The sequence below is a fragment of the Callorhinus ursinus genome, unplaced genomic scaffold (assembly GCF_003265705.2).
Source record: "Callorhinus ursinus isolate GAN/ISIS: 27379988/994484 unplaced genomic scaffold, GSC_fseal_2.0 scaffold6, whole genome shotgun sequence".
Lineage (NCBI taxonomy): Eukaryota > Metazoa > Chordata > Mammalia > Carnivora > Otariidae > Callorhinus > Callorhinus ursinus.
In genome coordinates this window covers 48,250,297-48,273,250 of record NW_027397068.1, presented here as the reverse complement: position 1 = coordinate 48,273,250, position 22,954 = coordinate 48,250,297, and the positions used below count along the sequence as shown (strand labels likewise).

Below are 22,954 nucleotides of genomic sequence, written 5' to 3'. Positions count from 1 at the left end.
AAAGGGAAGCACATTCAGACTCAGCATCTAAAGAGCCACTTCCTGGTAAAGTCTTCTGAAAGTGGAAAGGATGTCCTTGAGTCATAGCTGAGTTTCCTCTTTATAGGAAACAATGGCTTGGCTCTTTTAGAAGGGTGGAGGTAGGGCAGATAGGTGAAGTGACCTCCCCTCCATACCTTAATGTTACTTTTTTCTCTGGCAGGAAAGGAAGGTAAACTGACATATAAACATATGAATCCCAGTCTACTGGGTTCTTTCCTTGGAGCTAGGGACATGGAGTGGGGAGGATGTTCACTTCTTTATTGCCTCAGCAGGATTGTCAGAGTTGAGTGGAAACCAATACAGAAGTGTTTGATTTAGCATATTCTTTATATTTGAGCTTAAGAAACTTTGACACAAGGGAATACAGAAAGGAAAAATTATTAATAGGCTGATCTTTCCTGGTAAGGTCAAAGAGCATTTGAATAAAGCTAAGAAAGCCATGGGACTGCTTGATGTTTTTATTTCTTTAAAGTATTTTAAGTAAAAGTAGATCTAATATTTTGTTTGAATTCCAAGTACAAATCAAAACCAAAAAAATTAGCTTTGTAGATAAATGTTACAGAGATAAGTTATTCAAATAACTTCAAAATATAATCATGCTTTATGCTTCTGTGATGATGGCATTTTAAAAGGAAGGTGAACTGGATGCCTGGGTGGGGGTGGTGCAGTCGATTAAGTGTCCAACTCTTGGTTTCAGCTCAGGTTGTGATCTTGTGAGATTGAGCCCCGTGTCCAGCTCCATGCTCAGTGTGGAGTCTGCTTCAGATTCTTTCCCTCTCCCTTTGCCCCTCCCACTTGTTCTTTCTCTCTCCCTCTCTCTAATAAATAAGTCTTAAAAAAAATATTAAAAAAATAAAAGGATGGTGAACTGGTTGGATGCATAAAATTTCCGGTGTAAACTATGTTAGCTTTTGACAGTGGGATGGCTAGCTAAGTAAGTTAATGTTTTTGTTAAGTGTAGACATATATAGATTATATGCACATATATAATGTGTGTGAGGGAGAACACATTTTTTTCCTCATGTAAGAGAGAAATAATTTTATTTGCTTTTGTTAAAACATAAAACACAGAAATTTCTTATCCAGCCCACTCCACTCCCTGATTTTATTATCTCCAGATATGTATAAAGAATTTTATACATATTTTTATACAATCTTTAAAGATGGGAAATTGAGGGTGCCTGGGTGGCTCAGTTGTTAAGCATCTGCCTTTGGCTCAGGTCATGGTCCCAGCATTCTGGGATCGAGCCCCGCATTGGGCTTCCTGCTTGGCGGGAGGCCTGCTTCTCCCTCTCCCCCTCCCCCTGCTTGTGTTCCCTCTCTTGCTGTCTCTCTAATAAATAAATAAAATCTTTTAAAAAAATTATTTAAAAAAAGGTGGGAAATTGAAGTTCTCTGGTTAAAATATTTTTTAATGTGTTTATTTATTAGGTAGAGAAGATTATCTGTAATTTAAAACCAGCTTTAAAACTTCGTCTTCGATTCATCACACACATTAGCAAGATGGAGCCAGCTGCCGTGCCTGCACAAGCCATGAGTAGTGGGTCTCCAGCACCTCAGTCTAATCAGGTGCCAGGGTCTTTACCAGTAACTCAGTGAAATCCAGGTGCGTGGTGGTGGAAAGGGAAACACATCTGTCTTTGAAAGTGGACTCAAATCTATTAAATCTGAACATGATCAAGCCTACATAGTGATGTAGTAGAAGCAGTGAGGTTCAGATTGTTTTATTTTGATTCTAATGATGAATCTATTGATACTTTATAACTCCCATCTCCCTATCTATATTTTGTCTCTAAGAGATCAAGTAAGCTACATGTTGCTCATATCCATAACAATTTATTAGAGCTACCTGGGAATATGGAGGTATCTATGATCAAATGACTTTTATCAGATACTTTCAATCTTTCCTATTCTAGCCACTGGTTTTATTTTTAATTTTTATTATTAATGACTTCAGTCTTCAAATACATTGTTTTAAAGGCCACCACACATGTAAAATAGTTATCTAATCATTTTATACATAAATCTCTTGGTTTATCTTTGGGATAAGAGATTTTTGTCAAGTGAAGGATTCTAGATTTCATTGCATTGCAGGAGCACAGTTTCATATTCTTTTAGAAACGGCTTAAAATTTTTACCATAGGTTTCCAAATAAATGGGTTAATGTTTCTATCAAGGCAGATTGGCAAGTTTTTGCCTTTGCTGTGGACTTGAACTTACTGTATGAAATGAGTTGGAAGCCATGTAAGAAAATAACATAGAAATGCATAAACTTAATAAAATCATGCTTAAATGGTGATTCTGCAATCTCTATTTTTAAAAATAAATTGCTTTTCCATAGGTGATGCAATTCTTTAAATTTTTATAATCTTAAAATTTTTAAGTATTTATATTTTTAAATATAGCATACATTTTGGTTTAGGGTTTATCAGATTTTGAGAGACCAACTTAATTTGGGGGAGGGGGATACAGCATTAAAATTGTAAAAAACTTGAAAAGTAATTGGTAAAATCTGCTAAATGAATAAACCTATTATTTACTCGATCTGAGCAAGTGTCTGCTGTGTTCCAGGCAGTATGCTGAGTTGTAACAGAACAGTTCTTATGGGTTATACACTACAGATGGTGATGGACATGGGCCTGGGACTTAAGAGTTACTATATATATATATATATATTTTTTTTTTTTTTTAAGAATCAGAGAAGCTTGACCAACTATACTTCAAATCTTTATTTCCAAATACATCCCTCTTAGATCTTTATCTTCCATGTGGTTCATATTATTCTGATCATTAAATCTTTATTTGCCATGCAAGTCCAGCTTAAAATTTCTGTAACGGCATAAGTAATTTTTCTAGGTTAATGATATTCTTAAAATTCTCCAGAAGTTTTATGCTAGAAATGAATTCAAGTATTACTTTTAACATAGTTTCAATATATTCCTGCTGCCTTGAAGAATATATTGCTTTGAGGTCATAGAGTGGGAATAATTATGACACTAAATAGAATTAAAGGAAGTGAAAATCAGTACCACTTTCTCAAGGACAAATACATTCCAGTTAATTTATTAAAAATTACCTTTTTTCCTCTCTTACTAAAAATATGGGGATATGATTTTCCCAAAATAGGCTTTTAAAAGAATTGTTAATCAGACATTAGAAGAAGATAGATTTATTTGGTTTTAGAATGCACCTGAGGGGAAAACAACACCTTTGTATCCATTGCATCCTAAGAGTTTTTCTTTCTGGGGGGAAAAAAGTCCAATAGGACTTTCTGCAGTGGTGGAAATATTCTGCATCTGTTCTGTCTAATACAGAGTCAGAAGCTCTACATGTCTGGAGCACTTGAAATGTGGAACTGAATTTTTAATTCTATTAAGCTTTAATTAATTTAACCCCATGTGCCTACATTATTGAACATTATACTTTAAGGTCCATCACAATTGCTCTTACTTAAAAGTAATTCAGTAAAATATTTATCTTACAGAGTCTATAGTATCAGTTAGGTTTAAGATTCTGGGTTGCATGTGAAAAATCAGATGATAGAGGCTCTTTAACACATAGCTACTACAGCAATAAAAATCCTTTCATGGGACTAGCTTCATTACAGAGTCTACTGGAGTTCTGTATAAGTTGGGGAGAAGGGGAAGAGTTTGCTTCCCTGGTTTTGATTATACAGCTGACCCTTGAACAACACAGGGGTCAGAGGTGCTGACCCCCACACACAGTCGAAAATTGTTAACTTTTGACTCCTATTGTTGACCAAAAGCCTTACTGATAACATTAGCAGCCAGCCAATTAACACATATTTTGTTGATAATATTACATATATAATATGTATTATATACTGTATTCTTTCAATAAAGCTAGAAAAAATGTTACTAAAATCATAAGAGAGAGAAAAACATTTACATTACTGTGCTATATCCAAAAAAAAAAAAAAATCGTGTATAGGTGGACCCATGCAGTTCAAACCCATCTTGTTCAAGGGTCAACTGTAGTTTACTCTTACTTACTTTATTCCATTTCCCTCACTATATTCCTGAGCCAAGATGAGTTTTTGGGTTGTTTAAGGATTTCAGCCAATGAGACACTATAATTACAATGAGTGAGAGGACCATGGGAGTGTTTGGAAGTCACAGATAATTTTAGGTGAAATTCCTATCTGAATTAGAAGGTTTTAGAAACAAATTGCAGTTTGATTTCTTTTTTCTACCTCCAAAAAGGCTACCTGAATAGCAGCCTTGCTTAAAATATAAGCTAATATCATGTCTGAGGTTTAGAAAAAGTAAAACATGGTCATCTAACATTAAAGAACTTGGGAGATTCACAAGGCCTTACCATTACCCCTTTGCAGATGAAGAAACCAGGAGGCAGTTTTATCTCACCAGTTTTACAGTGTTTTGGGGATGATGATTTCACTGTGGGCTTTTTAAATCCTTAGTAAATCCATGTGTTTAGAAACATATAGACATAATACAACCTTAATATAAAGAGTTTATTATAAAAATCACATCTTTGAACAACATGGGAATATGGTCCCTTTTCAGGTGGGGTAGCTTTATCTTCTGATATCAGGAGTCCCACTCTATGTGTTTTTAATTACACAAAACCTAGAATTTCCAAATCTTGAATTTCACACCAAGAGGGAATTGATAGTTAATTATACCAATATTTACCGAGGCAGAACATTTTTCAGAAAGACCAAATTTTGGGGAGGATAACTGTAAGCTTAAGTAAATTATTAAGATTGACTAATTACGACATTAGCTGTGAGATTTTTACATTATGTTTCCACATTTATTTAAGTGGGTTAAGGTAGTCGATAGGCTTATGATTACCCTCCCGCGCAACTCCAAAGCAAGCCAAGGTTACTGCTACTGCTGTGTTCACTGTTCGAGTTACTTCTTCTGGTGTCTTCCCCAAAGAGGGGTTCACTTCCATTATATCTAATCCTGAGAGTAGCCCTATAACAAAAATGGAAAATAATGTAGTTTGTTAAATAGTTGACATTTTTAATTCAGTACTCTGCCTTGAAATATTATCCAGGAGTGTAAACCGGTGGTGACTGCATCATGTGATGGGCATTCTGGAAGTGTCCAATGGGGCTTGATTTTCAAATCAGATGGTTTAAATATATACTGGCCATGTATACACTTGCTTCTTCATGCATCCCAATTTTTACCTACCTGTTTTGTAAATTTCTTCTGTAATGTAGAGACCTTCTCTGTAAGACAGACCTCCCACAACTGGTGTGCCCGTAGCTGGTGTGAAAGATGGGTCCAGTCCATCAACATCAAAGCTCAGATGAATTGGCCTTTTTTTTCTTTTAAGAGATGGGAAAGAAATTCAGTTTAAAGTTGGTGGTTGAATACATAGTACATAAATATAGTTCTTACCTTGCTTTATAAAAAGTAACAATCCAGTGAAGTTCCATAATTTTACATGAAGGCTTTATTAATAATCATTAACATCAGTAGTAAGTCCTTTTAATAATATTTACGTTACACACACACAAGCATCGTACCTTCCTAGTAGATAACTGAGTGCTTCTTCCATCACCTTGCCAATTCCCAGTTTATCCACTTCAGTCATTGAAAAATATTTAATACCCAGAGTTTTCAAAATGTAGCTATGAAAGAGGAGATATTAAGATAATCCTACAGTTAATAGTCTAACTCTATGCCCTCTTATTTCCCTTTAAAGAAAAGATCACTGTGGCAAGACAGATAAAATATTTAAGTCCTATGAACTATATGTATATTTTAATGTATTTTTAACAGCAAGTCAATTAGTATAAAAATCACCTGATTTATAGACATAAATATTTGTATGGGTATATAGATATTGATATATATACTTGGTGCTTAAAATAATTTTTTTCTCATAGGTTTGACCAGCATGCCTAGCATGCAAAAGAGAGAAAATAAAGGTAATTCACATCAAGGAATAAACTTACTGTTCCCCAGGGTCCACATCTCTCAGGCCAATATACACAATATCTTTTGCAGATATGCAGGGAGTCACCCAGGAGAATCCTGGTAAATCGGGGATCTAAAATTGCAATGTTTCCATCTGATTAGTATATATGATTCTTGAGCAAATCTTACATTGAAAGTTAAGGGCCCTTACTGGATTGCATATATCTTATATTTAGAACATAAATTTCAAGGAAATCATTAAAACACAATACAAAATTCAGAAGAGAATGCCTGCCTCCCCTTGTGCTCTATATGGCTTTGGCTTTACCAGCCTTCACCCTGGCCCAGACCTGACCTGAATCATTTGTCAGTATCTACCTCTCTGTGCCCAATTCCATGGGGCCCTGCTTTCCCAAAACTCTGCTATAAAGAAATCAGTGGCTTTCATGACTTTTTTAGCTTCCTTCTTTATTTCTCTTCTCAGTAGGACTTAATCCCAAGGATGGCTTAGAGTGACTAGGGGAGATTTTCAAGCAGCTTCGGTTGCTCTCCAAATGCCCTAGAGCCAAGGGTGGCTATTCCCTTGTGCTAACTACACACTTTGCAGGTTTATAAACCTATCACTTGGTTCAGAAAGTGTTATTTCTATGGTGAGAGCTGTGACTTGTGTAAGACTGATGAATCACAGACCTGTACCCCTGAAACAAATAATACATTATATGTTAATAAAAAAATTTTTTAAAAGTGTTACTTCTGAGCACTTAACAAGGGGGTTTGAATCCCCAGGTATCATCATAAAGACCAATATTCTACAGCTATATCAGTAAAAATTGTTTTATTGATATGCTACAAAATATCAACGAATATGAACCACAATGTTAAATCTCAATCTGGAATGTAATCTCACATCTTTTTTTTGTTTTTTTTAAGATTTTACTTACTTATTTGACAGAGACACAGTGAGAGAGGGAACACAAGCAGGGGGAGTGGGAGAGGGAGAAGCAGGCTCTGCACTTGGTAGGGAGCCCCATGTGGGGCTCGATCCCAGGACGCTGGGATCATGACCTGAGCTGAAGACAATCGCTTAACAACTGAGCCACCCAGGCGCCCTTGTCATCTCACATCTTGTAGAAAAGAAGTTTCTAGGGAGCAAGGATTTAGTTCTTCCTCTTATGATGTAGATACGAACTTCTCACAGTAAAGATGTTAAATAATAAACCATTGTAATCCATATTTTAAAACTCCATTTTTGAAAAAGGTCCCATGATGTGGAGGGGATGCTTGGGAAGCATGAAAGGCCATGTGTCATGTAGTAGAAAGAGGTAGGTTATAAACCAGTCCTGGCCCTTGCCTTGCTATGTGTTCGGCATGTGATCTTGAGCAAGTCAGTTAACCTCTGAACCTCTGCTAACTTGCTTATAAGGGATTACTCTCTGCCCTACATACTAAAAAAGTGAAGATATATGTAAAGTCAGTTTGCAAACTATCAAGTAAGGTAGAGGCACAGAGCCTCACTTCCTTTATGTACCAACCCTTAGCTTATTGGCTGCTGAGAAAATGGTTTGAGATTACACCAAAAATAAGATGGCACCAGGGTTCTTCCTTCCCTTCTATCTCCTGGACTTCTGCTAAAGAGACGGTTCCTTTCTAATAGAATACAAACCAGCCCCTTACCTTTCCTTTTAGTTCCTTCAGAAGGAAAGACACAGGTTGTCCATGCAAGTTCCCACTTGTGGTTGTCACTGGAGTGTTGATATCAGTGTGAGCATCCACCCAAATGACACACAGATCTGGGTGGACCCTGGCATGGCCAGAGATGCTTCCAACCGCCATACTTTAGAGGAAAAAAGTCTGTGTGAACATCAGGTTTGCAATATTATTCCATCCATCCACTCAGTGCTCTCACTTGGTTTTCCTTTAAGTGAAAATGGCTGGTATTTCTGGCAGGTTTTTAATTGGAAATGCCAATTAAACAATTATAACAATAGAAAAGCATAGCTTATGCTTCATTACTAAACAAGGTAAGTTTTCATCAATGGCCTTACTAAAAAACTTGTGATTTTTTTTTTTTTTGGAAACCACCTTCTAATAAAATTGCAAATTATTGTTTTAACCAAAAATTCAATCTGTATAAGAACACTAGTCACACAGGAAATTCCTTAGCGTGAGACACTATTTAATTCTCAAGATTAAATCAGGCTCGCTTTCTGTACTCTCATGTCTCTTGGTAAGTACTTCATTCTCTCAAGTGAATTACTACAGAGTCCATTTTTCCTAAAATCCGATTATTTTACAATTGGGGAGCATCACTCAGAAATCCTTGCATCTAGTACAGCCAGCGTTTCCTGAGTGCTCACTTGCTAGTCAGTGCTCAGAAGCTCTGCTTGAACTTGCTACTCTCCTGCCACACATTTAAAGACCCGCTCTTAGCCTGGTCCAGAACTCTCAAAGTTCAACTCAAACACTCCAAGCTCTAGAAAATGTGCCAGAATGGAAGCACTAAGTAATATCTTACCTAAAAGTTCAAAGATTAGGATTTGCCATCTGGCACCTGTGTTCTCCCACCTGCGGATGGTCAAGTGTCATTCAGGGAATTGTGAACTTGTAGATGCTCAAAGTGAAGGCAGCCTGCCTTGAAGCTTACATACTGATTATCCAGCTTGGTATTTGTTTCCCCTTCAGATTTCTTGTCTTGTGGCTGTTTGCCACTCTTAACATTTCCACGTGCAAATTTTTCCACTTAAAAAAGAAAGTGAGTCCCAGTTTCTCAATTACAGTTTTGTCACACAGGAGCCCTGGAAATGGTTTGGCTTTGGAGGAAAACAGGGAGCTGAAGTGATTGACTCCTGCATCAAGAGCCATTGTCATGTTTGTACTTTCTGATCTGATCAGACCTCTGATAATGTACTCAGGGACCTCAAGAGTAGACATTAAAAAGGCTCATGCACAGAAAGGGCCTTTGCCACATTATTTATAATCAGGAAAATTTGAAAATTATCTGAATATGTGGCAATATGGATATGTATAGTGATTTAATACCCTGATGAAAAATATGCAACAGTAAAAATTATGTTTATACATACCATGAGGTAACATAAGGAAATCTGTACTTTAGGTTAAGAACAAAGCATCGGATCACACGGTTGTTAAAATCAGGTATAAGGGAAACAGTATGACAGGAAGGAAATATGCCCGATTTGCAATTTCACTTGAAATGTTTGTTAGGAAATATAATTACTACTATTTTATTTATGTGTGTGTGTGTTTTAAAAGTTTGAAATTACTACTTTTAGAACAGGAAAAATACTTTCAAATGTTGACTTAAATGAGTTGTTCCTGCTATCAGGAATCAAGTATAGTAACCCAGCCAGGAACTTCCTCGTGTTTATTCATTTAGGAATGTTAAGTTTGTGATGCATATTTTACTGAAATCCATTCATGTCATATATTCTGTGCTGTAATAAATGTAATGCAAGACTTTAAATGGAGCTAAGTCTCTATTTCCAAAAGAAAATAAATAACCGAAACAATTAAAAGAAGAAAAGGCAGAGAGATCAGTATAAAGTATTGATCAGCATTTTCCCTTTCGTATTTTCTCTGCTCTCACGGTTTCGCTTATACTCCCTTAGGCCCTTTGTGCCAGACTTCAGAGAGAGAGTCATTAGGCAGGACCTGTGGTCTCCGCCCAGCACCAGGCTGGTCCTTCCCTGCCTCTTGACTTCTGCCACCACGCCGGCCAGCTGCTCATTGGCTTTCCCGACAGACCTCGGATTCTTCACAATTTGAAAGGGAGGATCACTAGGGACATCAACAAAGGGCACGTCCCCATAATCTTTCACATCACACTCTGTAATTAAAAGCAAAAGTTTTAGGTCACTACATAAAAAAAGATTACAAAACAGTCTGTGTAGGATGATTCCGAACTTGCAAAAACAGTGTACTTTCAAAAGGATAAGCAAAGAAAACATCAGGGAGGACTGTTCAAGTTGCAAAGCTAGAAACCGTGTCTGCTTTTGCCTGACATTGTCATCTCAGCTGCACACTGGGCTCTCAGTAAACACTTGTGCAATCAATCCAGTGAGGCTGGACACGAAAGTAGGACAGTGAGCATCTTCTGGTTTGGGCTTAATGAGCAGCCTCGCTGTCTTTATCTCTGTGTGGCCCTACCTGCTTATGTGCTTTCTACCTTTCTCCAATAAGCATGTGTTGTATTTATAATAAATGTTTTTTTTAAATATATATTAGGTACATGCCCAGAGGAAATGCACCAGTTACACCAGTATTTTCTTTTTTTTTTTTTAAAGACTTTATTTATTAATTTGACAGAGACACAGCGAGAGGGAACACAAGCAGGGGGAGTGGGAGAGGGAGAAGCAGGCTTCCCCGCTGAGCAGGGAGCCCGATGCGGGGCTTGATCCCAGGACCCTGGGATCATGACCTGAGCCCAAGGCAGACGCTCAACGACTGAACCACCTAGGCGCCCTACACCAGTATTTTCTAAATTTTCTGACTGTAATTAACGGTCCTTGGTTTCAATCCAATCTGTTACCTGCTGAAGTAGTTCAGCTCCCTCCCCTGTGCTTTGTACCTGCCTCACAGTGGTATTGTCAGAATTCAATAAGCATATGATTAGCAATGAGCTTAACACTTCAGTGAGCTAGGAAATAAAGGCTTAATTATTATACTTTTTTAACAAGGAGAAATTGCAGGTAACCTGAGGTTCCTAAGGACCTGGGTGTGCTTCCTAGGACTTGCATTAGGCATCAAGGTACAGAGCTTCAGGTAAAACTGTGACATGAGATCAGTTCAGTGTTTGAACTAACCCGTCATTGTATATTGTATTTATTATATGTGCGTATCTATGATTCAGTAACACCTTTAAGAGATTTAGCCTGATAAAAAATCTGACCAAATTATGCTTGTTAACTGAGAGACTAGTCCAGTCCATTTACACAACCCTTCTGTTCCCTCTCCCCCTCCTTTTCTCAGCTTCGTGACATATAATTCTTATTTACTAAAATTCATTCAGTTTAACTGTAGAGGTCAATGAGTTTTAGAAACATCTACAGTCTTGTAAGCACCACCATAATCAAGATTTAGAACACTTCCATTACCCCCGCCAAGTTCCCTCGCGCCCCTTTGCAGTCATTCTCTGCACCCACCCCAAGGCCCCTGCTGATGAGCTTTCTGTTCCTATGCTTTTCCCTTTTCTAGAACTTCATGTAAAAGCAATCATACAGTAGGTAGTCTTTTGTGTCTGCTCTCTTTCACTTAGCGTGTTGTCTTTGAGGTTCATCCATGTTCTTACCCTTGTCAGTGGCCCGTTCCTTTTTGTGGTTGAGTCCTAGCCCACAGTGTGGATGTACGACCTGTCATTTATCGCTTCACCAGTTGATGGGTATTTCATTGTTTCCGTTCTTTTGCCTGTTATAAATAATGCTGCTAGAAGCATTCAAGTACAAGTCTTGGTGTGGATGTGTTTTCACTTCTCCTGGGTAAATATCTAGGAGGAGACTTGATGGGCCAGAAGGCAGATGGATGTTTATTTAAGAAACTGCCAAACTGCTTTCCAAAGTGGCCATATCATTAAGCATTACCACCAGAAACGTGCGACAGTCCCAGTTCTGTGTCCTCGCCAATACGTCATCAGGATTTTATATGTAAAGACATTTGCGTTAGCCTATCCTTTTAAACTCTATCATTTTCTATCTGCAGGCTCATGTATGTATATGTATAGTACATGCATACACACATTCACACTGTGCAAACACTACGTGCTATCACCACCACCACCACCATCATCATCGTCATCATCATCATCATCGTCATCATTACTGTCTTAGTTCCTTTTGCAAACGGGAGTCTTCTTGCTAGCAGAGTACTTCCTGCTGCCCGTACTTTTCCTTTGCACTTCCCCTGACTCCCCTACCACCCACCCAACCCCAGTTCTAGCCCAGATTTTTTTTTATACAATAGCCTGGCTGGAAAGACAAAATATCTTGAGTGAGGATATTCATCCAACAATACCTGTGGGGCATTTTCTCCATACACTGCTTTTTTTAATAGGATGTACCTCTAAAATTACCACTCGTGCTGCAATTCTGTGGGATAAATGTCATTCCACATGCATTCCCTTTTAGCAGGAGCCTGCTCCTTTCTTCAGAGCGGGAAGGAAATCAGGCTGGTCATCTTTCAATGGAAAAATTACCTTGTTCTTTCAGTTTCTCCAGCAGGCCGGCCTTTCTCAATGCTGCGGGGCCTTCTTCCACCCCTCCTCGTGGCTGAATGATTAAAAAATAAAATAATTCAGACATGGTCAGATGCCCACAATAGGAACTCTTCATTCTTCAATCAGGAGAAGAGTAACTATCATTTTTTGAGTTCCTCCAGAGCCAGGAATTTACCCCGCCTCCCTGAATCACCCCAGCGAGGCCGACTGAATGAGTCCCACGTCAACTCTGAGCATCTAGAATCGGAACGGTTATCTCATTTTCCTATAGACACGCAGCTAACAAACGGCAGAGCCTTAGTTCATATCCAGGTTCTTTGGATCCCAGAACCTGTGTCTCCTCTTCCCATGAGAGACACCACGCTATCAACATGGTGAACATGTATTTCGTGCAGAAGCACTCAGAGACAGAGATGCAATCAACTAAAAAGGCCTTGTGTTTTTGAGTAACTCATGAGCTAATAGGGAATATGTATATTTAACCCCAATTACAGTACTTGGGAGATTTGCTTCAGTGCCGATACAAGAGGTCCTAACAACAAAAACAGGATGCTCCGAACTCTGCTGGGGACAGAGTGTGCCAGGTAAGGCTGCATGGGGTAGATGACATTTCAGCTGAGTCTTGCAACATGAGTAGGTTTCCAAGAAAAGGGATGGTGTGGTGGAGCCACTCTGCAAACCCAGAGAACAACTTGGATAAAAGCATAGGAAAAAACTGAGCGTGGCATGAGAGAGTCCTACGTGCTTGTCCGCACGGGGTAAGTTGCTGAGCTCCTGGGGAGAAAACAGGCCACAGAAATTCATCACTGGGGAGCTGAATTCACAAAGACCAACCCGGTATTTCAGGTTCTGACCTGCTTCACTCAGCAGGATTGACAAGAATGCTCCACTTGCTGTTTTTATACGTCAGAGAGGCGAACACACTTCCTCCTTGCCATAAATCCTCTCCAGCTTCCTGGCAGAATAGCAGCCTAAAGAAACAGTTCTCTTCTGTAGCTCTCTGATTCTAATTTCCAACAAGGCTTGTAGACACAGGAAGTTATTTGGGGTTATCCAACGAGAAGACGTGCCAGAAGACCCATGCGTCTGTCCCTAGGATTGGGGCCGCAGCACCAAATGAAGCAGCTATTTCTACCTAATTCCAATGACAGCTGACTTGCCCCGGCTGCCAGGCAAACCCTGGATGTCACATTCCTGCTCTGGGCGCCAAGTGCCCGCCACCCCTCTGCCTGACACGTTTTGCTCCTTTTCTCCCTTGCCTTCTTGCATGACCACCCCCACACACCTCCTTCCTGGAGCAGACGTAATTGCCCCTTCTTTAAACCTCAGTAGAGTGCCGCTTGGCTCTAATTTTGCCTTTCGTTTTGTGGTTGCTTTGTCTTTCCTCCGTTACTAGATTTCAGCCCAATGTTCTTTCTGCTCACGGGGCTATGTGTTGTAGTGCTTCATAGATGCTCAAAAAACTGTCACCCTGAGAAAACCTCCTGACCGTTTCCCTCTTCCTTTCAAGCTTTGGAACAAGTCTCATAGACCCCTTAGTTGACACCCTCTTTGTGCTAACGCAGTGGTTAGATTTTCCAGAGTGATACGTTATTTGTTTGATTCAAACTGCTTCTCACTGTTGGTCTCTTCTCACTGCTTGGTTTATCTGCCCACTTTGGAAATCACTTCCTTAGTTCCACTGACTTCGAAGCTGGGCCCCCAGCCCTAACTGGCCACAAGCGTCAAGTCTGTGGTGGATCGACAGGCATTAACACAAATCAGGTGCATAAGCTTCGGGATCATACAATCCTGTCTGGAATCACACAGTCAAGGCTAGTAACTTGGCAAATTGCTAAACCTCTCTGAGCCTTAGTGAACTGTACAATAAATATAACACTTCTCTCATATTTTGTCATCAGCTCCCATCCCCCACCCCACCCCCACCGCTCAGTGCCTTGCAAGGGAGTGGAATCTTTTCTCAGACTCAACCTTCTAATCATCTGCCCTTAATCCTCTCCTTTGCCTATCTGTAAACTTCTACCTCCTTTAGCTGAGGAGAGATGCTAATATGTGGGCCACCATTTTCCTCCTATGCTAGGGCTTAGGGTAGAAACATCTCTCTCTGAGTCCTTACTGTCAGGAGACAATAAGCTTCCTTCTCATGGGGCCAAGTTTTAATAGGGGAAGAGCTGTAGGGGAAAAGAAAAAGAAATACAAGACCAGAAAATGCATCAGGCTGTGTTTCAAAATACTATCCCTTCGATGGGCTATTATTATCAGAGCATAAAATCTTCTGCTGAGGTCCGAGGGCCAGAGTATATTCAGGCTGCTACCTGCTTGTCTGCCTCCCTCCCTCCCCCACCCTCTCCCATCTGCCTGTCTTCCTTCCTCCCTCCCTCCCTCCCTCCCTTCCTTCTTAAATTTTTATTTTCCTTCCTCCTTTCCTTCCTTTTGGTCAGTTATTTTCATTCTGTCTTCGTTAGAACCTGTCACAAGAACAGGTGAGTATATTGTGTGTTTTGCAATTATCCCGAGCGCTAGAAGAAACACTTCTATGTCAGCAAAATGTCCCTGTGTTCCGGGAGAGAGCTTTGAAGGACTACCAGGGGAGGCGCAGCAGTGTTTACTGACACTCCAAATGCAGTTTGGGTCTCTACCCTCTGACCTCTCCTAATCTGTTTTGCAATAAAATGCCAGAGTGCCAAGCATGAGTTCAAAACTAAGAGGAGTCAGCCGCTGCCCAGATGGGCAAAGAGAACGCTGGAAAACGGAGAAGACCCAGTTTGAAACAACCACAGTGACAAAATATCAACCCTCGGAGTTTCAAGTCACGCTGTCTTGTTTGCTTTTGTTTTGTTCTTCGTGTTCCCCCTTTAAGCACAGATGCATGCTGAAGTCCGAGGTCTCTAATCACACTGTTTGCCAGAATGAGTGTGCTCACCAGAAGAAAAGACTGCAAAGTGCAAGGTTGCTGGCATGTGTTGGCAACCTGGGCATTTCATAAATGCATTAGTCCCTTCAATGTTGCCAACTTCCAGTTGGATTTTCTTCTCTTTCCTTTTTCTTTTTCCCTCCCTCAAAAAGAGAGATACACAAAGGATTCTACCTAGCGCATGAACCAACATTTCACAGGATCATGAAAGCCCCGAAATAACATGAATCATTCACCAAGTTGCATAAACCAATAACATTTAGGTTATGCAGACTAAAAGAAGTCTGAAAATTGCTGCCAATCCACGAGATGCTTCTAGGCTTTAAGACATGACGAACCCGAAGTGTTTTCTTAAAATCTTCTCGCCTCGGCATATGCGCTATTGAAACCCAAAGCAACGAGAACATGGGAATCTCAATGAGTAGCTATAATAGACACAGCCCATTTCCATTCAAATAAAAATATGTTCTCTTAAAGAATGCCAAGAAAAATGTAGTCGATTCATATAAAATTGGCTGCCGCTGAGATTAGGAGCCACAAGAATAAATGAGTTTGTTACCATAATTCTCCAATGTTGCAAAATGGTAAGAGGACTTTAAAATATCTATTTCAGGCCCAGCTGTCCCAGGGAACTGAGCTAAGCAGACATTAGCACCTTACTAATTCTAAAGTCTGAGACTTTGTCATGAATTTCAGTTATTCAAGGCCACGCTTTTTACTCACCTGGCCCTTTGAGAAAGGCACTCCGATGATCCCTACGAATTTTGACTTGGAACTCATGTTCTGGCCCCTTCTCTCTGCTGCACTGAGTTCTCCAGCCAGGAACCGCTCTCTACAACCCCTCAGTGACCGAGGCCACATATTTGTTTCCATTTATAACAGGGCTGAATCTGTTTACCTTATTCTAATGAGGAAGGCTGGCTCCACCCACCGCACGGAGGAAGAGTCAGGCCAAGTCTCGCGAGGTCTTCATACCTGGACTAACCACGAGTCCTTTGGGGTGTAGATCTGTCCTGAAGTGAGCGTATGCATGTCGCCGGTTCACTCCCATGTTACAAAGTCAGCTGGAGGACTAGACTTTTTCCTAGCCACAACCTCGATTTCCTAAGCCTGAGAATCTTTTCTAATCATAATCAATTAATCATAACCACATAAGTAGCGTCATGGTGCTAGCTGAGGAAACGCAGGGGAGGGCACCTACCACCTCTAGGCCTTTGAATCCTCCTGTGGGGAATAGGGCTGGGCCTGGTGAGTCGGTCTCTCACTTCCCGTCCAGCCCTGCAACCCTGAGTGCCGGTCTCACACACTAGGATTAATGGTTAATCCATGAGACACGCCTCATAAGCCACATGTGTCAAGGAAAGCATAGGCTTTCCTTTTCCATTATTACTGAAAAGAAAAATGACCTGATTAAGGACCCAAAGATGTTACCGAGCGAATTCTGAAATACGGTGTGCGGGGAAAGTAACAATTCTTGGGATTGTAATGTCATAATCAGAAGTAAGAATAGTCTACGTTAGGTTTTTATCACGTGCCGGATGCTGTTCTTTTATATTATCTCATTTAATCCTTAGACCAATTTCATTATATTTTTTTAAAGATTTTTATTTATTTATTTATTTGACAGAGAGAGAATGAGCACGAGCAGGGGGAGCGGCAGGCAGAAGGAGAAGCAGACTCCCCACTGAGCAGGGAGCCCGACGCGGAGACTCGATCCCAGGACTCTGGGATCATGACCTGCGCCAAGGCAGCCCCGCTTAACCAACTGAGCTACCCAAGTGCCCTTCTTAGGCCAATTTTATAGCAAGTCTGACCATTAGTTCCATTTTTACTGGTAAAGAAACTGAAGCTCAGAGAAGTTGCCAAATGCTGTGCACAGGTGGTAGAGGAAGGGCCGTGATTCACTGGCATTCTGCATCCACCTAACCATCGGGCTTTACAGTCCAAACACGGGTGAAGTGTCAGCTCTCCGTGTCTGTCAAACCTGTGTGTCCCTGGGCGTTGTTTATCGTCAGGCAAAAGTATGGATTTAAGAGAAATGCACCCTAAAAATTCCTCCAACTGTAAAGTGATATCAATGGCATTTAAAGGGACAATTCATTTAGTAGACACTAATGTCCTTTTCCTATTGATGGAAGAGAATATTGTGGAGTATTTAAATACCATAAGAGCAGGGAATTTTGTCTACTGTATTATCCCCCGTGCTGAGAACAGCGCTGATGTGTGATCCCACTCAAATATTTATTGAATGGGTGAATGAGGAAACCAAGGACTCGCAGGTCCATTTTGATAGGACCATTTTCTCTCTCTCTCTCTCTTTTTAAAGATTTTATTTATTTATTTGACAGAGAGACACAGCGAGAGAGGGAACACAAGCAGGGGGAGTGGGAGAGGGAGAAGCAGGCTTCCCGCTGAGCAGGGAGCCCGATGACTCAGGGCTCAATCCCGGGACCCTGGGATCATGACCTGAGCCGAAGGCAGACGCTTAACAACTGAGCCACCCAGGAGCCCCTTGATAGGACCATTTTCTAATGAGGCTTCTTCTTTTTCACTTGTGAATTTGTCTGTATATCCTAGATATTTACTTCTGGTATTTTGGACAGCGAGGGATTAACCTCTTATGGTATTCATGTTGCAAATAACTTTCCAATCTGTCAGTATTTAATCTGATAATTTTGTATATGTTATCTTTCATTTTGAAATAGATAATTGAATATTTTCCCCTTATGCTTTGTGTTCTGGGAGTTTAATCTAAGTCCTTCCTGCTCTAAAATCATAAATATGGATTTCAATATTTTTTTCTGTTTGCTTCAGAGTTTCTTTCATATTTAGTTCTACATCCGCTCTTATACTGGTAAGTCCTCCAACTATATTTTTCCCCATGTAGGCCACCAGTTTCCTCAACAACACCTGCTGAGCGGTCCATGTGTTCGCCACTGAGTCAAATCTCCATCATGTACCAGGTTCCCCTGAAAGCATGAGGTTCACCACTGAGTCAAATCATCATGTACCAGGTTCCCCTGAAAGCATGAGTCTGTCACTGAGTTCTTTCTTCTGTTCCATTGGCTTATTTACCTGTGTCTGTAGCAGGTCTGCATCATTTTATTATCATGGGTGTGTAGCATATCTTACCATTCTTTGAGCAAGAATAACATTTTTGCTCTTCTTTTTCAAAACTGGTTCAGCTACATATAGGCCTTTATTCTCTTATTTATTTATTTATTTATTTATTTATTTATTTATTTTTAAGATTTTATTTCTTTTTTCGACAGAGAGAGAGAGAGGGCACAAGCAGGGGGAGCGGCAGAGGCAGAGGGAGAAGCAGACTCCTCACTGAGCAGGGAGCCCGACACAGGGCTTGATCACAGGACCTTGGGATCATGACCTGAGTTGAAGGCAGATGCTTAACGACTGAGCCACCCAGGTGAACCTCTATTCTCCTGTTTGTTTAGAATAAGTTATTAGATTCCTAAAAAAGAATCCTGCCAGAATTTTTACTAAATTTGTCGGTTGATCCACAGAGATTTGCTCTCTTTCAAATTTCATTGTCAACATTTTTTTAATACTCTAACATCTTGAAAGTTCCTCTTATATCAAGCTGAGATTGCCTTCCTATTATTTTCTCCATTGATCACAACCCTTCAAACTAAGTAAAACATACTATCTCTCGACTGTCATGTCTTTCTTGGGTCCTTTACTGGTTAGCCTGAATATCCCAAATACTTTCTTGTTTTTTTGTGTGTTACGTGACTACTATTTTCCTTCAGGTTACCACCTGGTCACTCTCTTCAAAACATCTTCTGACCTCCTTATGCCCTCCTTAAGTTATGTGGCTTCAAGTGCATTCCTCTAGTATACCTCTAAGCATAGACAGAGTCAGTCTGGTCCATCAAAGACAAAATTGGTAATGCTTGACTTTTCTAGGCTACTGATAAAAATGTTGAACAAGGCAGCACTTATGTAAGAGTTCCTTGGCATTCCACTGGAAACCTCAGCTCAGATCGGCATAGCTCCATTAATTAATCACCAATCCATACGTATAGCTGTTCACTCAGCTTGCTCAACCACTTCATCTTGTCTGGAAGGCCACCATAAGGAAGACTACCAAGTGTGTCCACAAATTCTTGCTATCCTTTGTCTGCTACCTTTTGTCATCTACCAGTCTGACTTCCCTGTCGAAGGTAATGAATTGACCCTGACAGATACTGTTCTTGGAAAACATCCTGACTTCTGGTGATCCCTGCTTCCTTCTTGCTAGCAACACAAACCATCTCTTCAGTCTCCAAAATTGTCATCTCAGGACTTCTACAGGGAGAAGACAGAGGCCCCCTTACCTGTATCATCCCATCAGAGCCCCACTTTTCCCAGCCCAACTTTTTTATTTATTTTAGAGTACACATATGATACATATATATCATATACACTCTATATGTAGTGTTGGTAAAGCCCTTTTCTTAACCAATCTCTTTCTCTGTCTTTTTTAGAAATCCTATCTGGTTTTTCCCTGAGGATGGGACCACATCGTATTTGACTATGATCCAAAGCCACTAGGATGAGATTTGGCACATGGGCCCTTGCCTTAGGTTTCTTAGGGTTATGATAACAAAATACCACAAACTGGATGACTTAAGACAGCATAAATCTATTGTCTCATAATTCTGGAGGCTAGCAGTCTGCCATCCAGGTGTTGCAGAACCATACTCCTTCTGAAACTAATAGGGGAGGTCTTCCTTGCCTCTCCCTAGGTTCTGGAGGTGTTCCGGCAGTCTTTGCCACCCCTTGTTATGTAGAGGCATCATGCTAATCCTCCACCTTGACATTGCATTCTCCCTGTGTCACTGTGTTTTCACATGCTCATCTTTTTAGAAAAGAGCACAGGTCCTATTGGGTTAAGGGCCCATCCTACTCCAGGATGAGCTAATCTTCACTAATTAAAACCGCAGTGACACTATTTCCAAATAGGGCCACATTCTGAGATGCTAGAGACTGGAACTACAACATATCTTTGGGAGGAATACAATTCAACCCTTAACTCCCCTTTGCTATAACAAAGGAAGGATGAATAAGCAAGTTGCATGATGAAATGAATCAAAAAATGACTTAACTCTTACTCTTTCCTTTTTTCTCTTTCTGAGGCTCCAAACTGTGACCCATTTCTTCATGAACTTTTCATCAGCCAGCTAACAAATAAGACTCTGTTCAGATGAAGCCCGGGATTCCCAGCACTTTTATAGAGGACTGGAAAATACACAAAATCCTAAGAACTAAATCTCTAGGGGAATGATTTCAAGGTATACTGCCTGGACTCTTTAAGCCCAAAGCAGCAAAGATGGGCCTGCTCCTGGAACACTTTGAGTTTATGGAAAAGTTTACACTGGATGATTTCTGGGTAAGTTACCTAGTCATATCTCCAGATGATGACTCTCCTAACCCTTTGAGGCACACCAGAAGCCCAAGCAAGGTGGGCGGCCAAGAAAAAAGGTTTACTTCAAAAGTCTGGCTCATGTTGTTTCATGTTATTTCATGACTATATGTTTATAATCTCCTCTCTTTGCCTTCCCCTCTCTCTTTACCCAGCCAGACTTGAAGCAGTACTCCTCGGAGTTTGGAGGCTATAGGAAACAAAATGTCAAAGTGTAACATTACTGATCTCTCTAGGAGCAGAGGGAGCTCAAGGCAGCATTGCACCAGGTGACAGAGGGCAATGCAAATGTGGGAGCTCTATCCACTTTGGTCTCCTGGGGTCTCCAAAGATATCACACAGTGTCCAATGGGACCCTGAACTACAGCCTTCAAGTCAAGGGAAGATATTTAAGCTCCATTTTGGAGGCTGCAGCTACATACTAAAGAGAGTCTAAAATACGGAGAAAAAAGAAAGAAATCACAGGAAACTAAAATCACTAGATTCAGGAGCACATGAGCCACCTCTGGGTGACATCTAGAAGTAGTTTGGGGACTTAATGTCCTGCACTAGGGGTACAAATTGGAGCCAGAGAACTAGATCCCATTATTGGGGTCTCAATTTACTCTGAGAAAAATGTGGTCCAGAACATAGAATGATAGACATATAAAATAACTGTGACCCCTGAGATAGAGTTGCTTGTCCGAACCACACAACCGACTGAGTCTAAACTGAGACTGAAATTCACATTTTTTGGATTCTTCTACTGTTTTTCCTCCTTCCATGTGCCGCCTCTCTCCACCTGCAAAAGTATCAATTGTTAAAAGTTCATAGTCATTTTTATGTGCTCATGTTTCATATTCTGTGCCTCATATTCTCTCTCCTCTCCTTTTGGGATTAAAGTCAAAAGTATCTTACTGACAGCCTCGTAGAGTAAAGTGGACATAAACCAAAACTCAGGGCACATAAATAGTTCAGAATTGAAGACGAGGCTGTCAAAACAAAAGTTAAAATTTGTCAGAATTGTCAAAGTCCCAGGGCGCCTGGGGGGCTCAGTGGGTTGTGTCTGCCTTGGGCTCAGGTCATGATCTCAGGGTCCTGGGATTGAGCCCCATATCGGGCTCCTTGCTCAGCAGGGAATCTGCTCGTCTCTCTCCCTCTGCTGGCAGCTCCCCCTGCTTGTGCTCTCTCTCTCTCTCTCTCTCTCTCAAATAAATAAATAAATAAATCTTAGAAAATTTTTTTTTCAAAGGCCCCAGAACAAAGGCAGCTTCTGTTCTAGCTTACTCCTTGAGGTTTCCAATTTCTTTTTTGAATTTTAGCCTCACAGTTCTTTACTTGTCATGTTAGGTCATCACTGCTTCTAAGGAAGTTTTGCCCACTATTTTTAGTTGTTTTCATCAAGAGAGATGATCTCAATAACCTAGCCTACCGTTCTTGAAAACGGAAGGTCTACAGGTGGCTTTTTGAGAGCACTCAGGCAAATTACAGTGGGAATTTTCATTTTTGATCTTTTCAATGACATTCCCAAAAGGGGAAATAGAAAAGTTATCTCCTCTCTGGACAGACGTGTGAACCAGACTAATGCCATCTTAGATAAACCCACCATGATGACCACTCTGTGACTTGAAGTCTTCCTGAGCACAGCCCCCACCCTATTATTTCTTTCTGTTTAGTCACACCCTTAAGAACACCTTGGGGGACCCAGCATCTTGGATCTACTCTGGAGTGTGGATTGTGATTCTCAGATATTTCCTCCTGGGTGGTCTCCCAGCTCTAAAAGCAGGTCTTATAGGAGATGGGGTTGTGGAGAACTACTCATCTTGTGGCCACCCAAGACATGCTTCTGTCTGTAAGTCCCTTTAATAAACTGTTTCTTGTCAAGCTGGACTGGAGGGCTTTTTCCTTTGTTCTTACGGCTCCTTCAGGTTTTGGAGGCTGTTTTGCATATACCTTCCTTTCACAGAATAGGCAGAAATTCTAAGATGTGGATTAAGGGCACGTATGCAAGGAGCCCTGGCTCTCTAGTTCTCCAGAGTAAAGAACAAATGAGTCAGAGTCACCTCTGAGATCATGACACATTTTTACTTGGCAGAGTCTAGCAGTTTCAAGACAACTGTTCAGTTTTTACACCCATACTCTATGGATGGTTCAGAGCACATATTTCTATGCAGGAGCTGATGAAGGCAGAGGACTCTAGTCATCTAGATTCCTTGGTAAAAAATCAGTACCTATTTTCAAAAAAAGCCATTGCTTGCTTCTATGCTTTTTGTTATGTGGGACTCAGAAGTATAATATATGAACACTACCCTTAACTCAGGATGAATCTAGGATCACAGATTGCATGAACTTGTCCCTTTAATCTCTAATTTGGTACAGTTCTTCAGTTTTTGTCTTTAATGAAATTCAGACTTTTAGGGTCTCTCATTTTAGATTAGTCCGAGGTTTCC

General features: G+C 40.5%; 2 protein-coding genes and 1 long non-coding RNA gene across 7 annotated transcripts in view; 2 read left to right on the top strand and 1 right to left on the bottom strand.

The window, feature by feature from the left end:
* Positions 1–8,130, top strand: part of MED23 (mediator complex subunit 23) — a 47,231-nt gene extending 39,101 nt beyond the window's left edge. For 4 of the 5 annotated variants that reach the window (XM_025865512.2, XM_073893940.1, XM_025865508.2 and 1 more), the window contains one exon: positions 1,474–2,341. In XM_025865512.2, coding sequence (XP_025721297.1) covers positions 1,474–1,641 — 168 coding nt within the window. In that variant the 3' untranslated portion in view covers positions 1,642–2,341. Of the gene's footprint in view, positions 1–1,473 lie in introns of all 5 variants that reach the window. The other variant, XM_073893939.1, reaches the window with a different exon arrangement.
* On the bottom strand, positions 4,840–15,982 carry ARG1 (arginase 1). The gene is made up of 8 exons (XM_025865506.2): positions 15,827–15,982; positions 12,169–12,241; positions 9,633–9,807; positions 7,635–7,794; positions 5,999–6,093; positions 5,567–5,671; positions 5,229–5,365; positions 4,840–5,006 (listed from the first exon to the last, which is right to left on the bottom strand). The coding sequence occupies exons 1-8, from the start codon at positions 15,974–15,976 to the stop codon at positions 4,840–4,842; spliced, it is 1,062 nt and encodes a 353-aa protein (XP_025721291.1). The 5' UTR covers positions 15,977–15,982.
* A 2,049-nt stretch (positions 15,983–18,031) lies between these two features.
* LOC141372989 (uncharacterized) lies at positions 18,032–21,707 on the top strand. Its single transcript, XR_012378568.1, has 3 exons — positions 18,032–18,085; positions 18,137–18,527; positions 20,239–21,707. It is a non-coding gene; the product is annotated as an uncharacterized lncRNA (long non-coding RNA).
* Positions 21,708–22,954: the final 1,247 nt, after the last annotated feature.

Bases quoted from the DNA above. Each gene is read 5' to 3' on its own strand.
- ARG1 (XM_025865506.2), bottom strand. From the start codon at position 15,976: ATGGAAACAAATATGTGGCCTCGGTCACTGAGGGGTTGTAGAGAGCGG. The intron at 5,672-5,998 runs GTAAGTTTATTC...CCTCTTTCATAG, and splicing joins GATGTGGACCCTGGGGAACA to CTACATTTTGAAAACTCTGG. The intron at 5,007-5,228 runs GTAGGTAAAAAT...TTTTTGTTATAG, and splicing joins AGAAGAAATTTACAAAACAG to GGCTACTCTCAGGATTAGAT.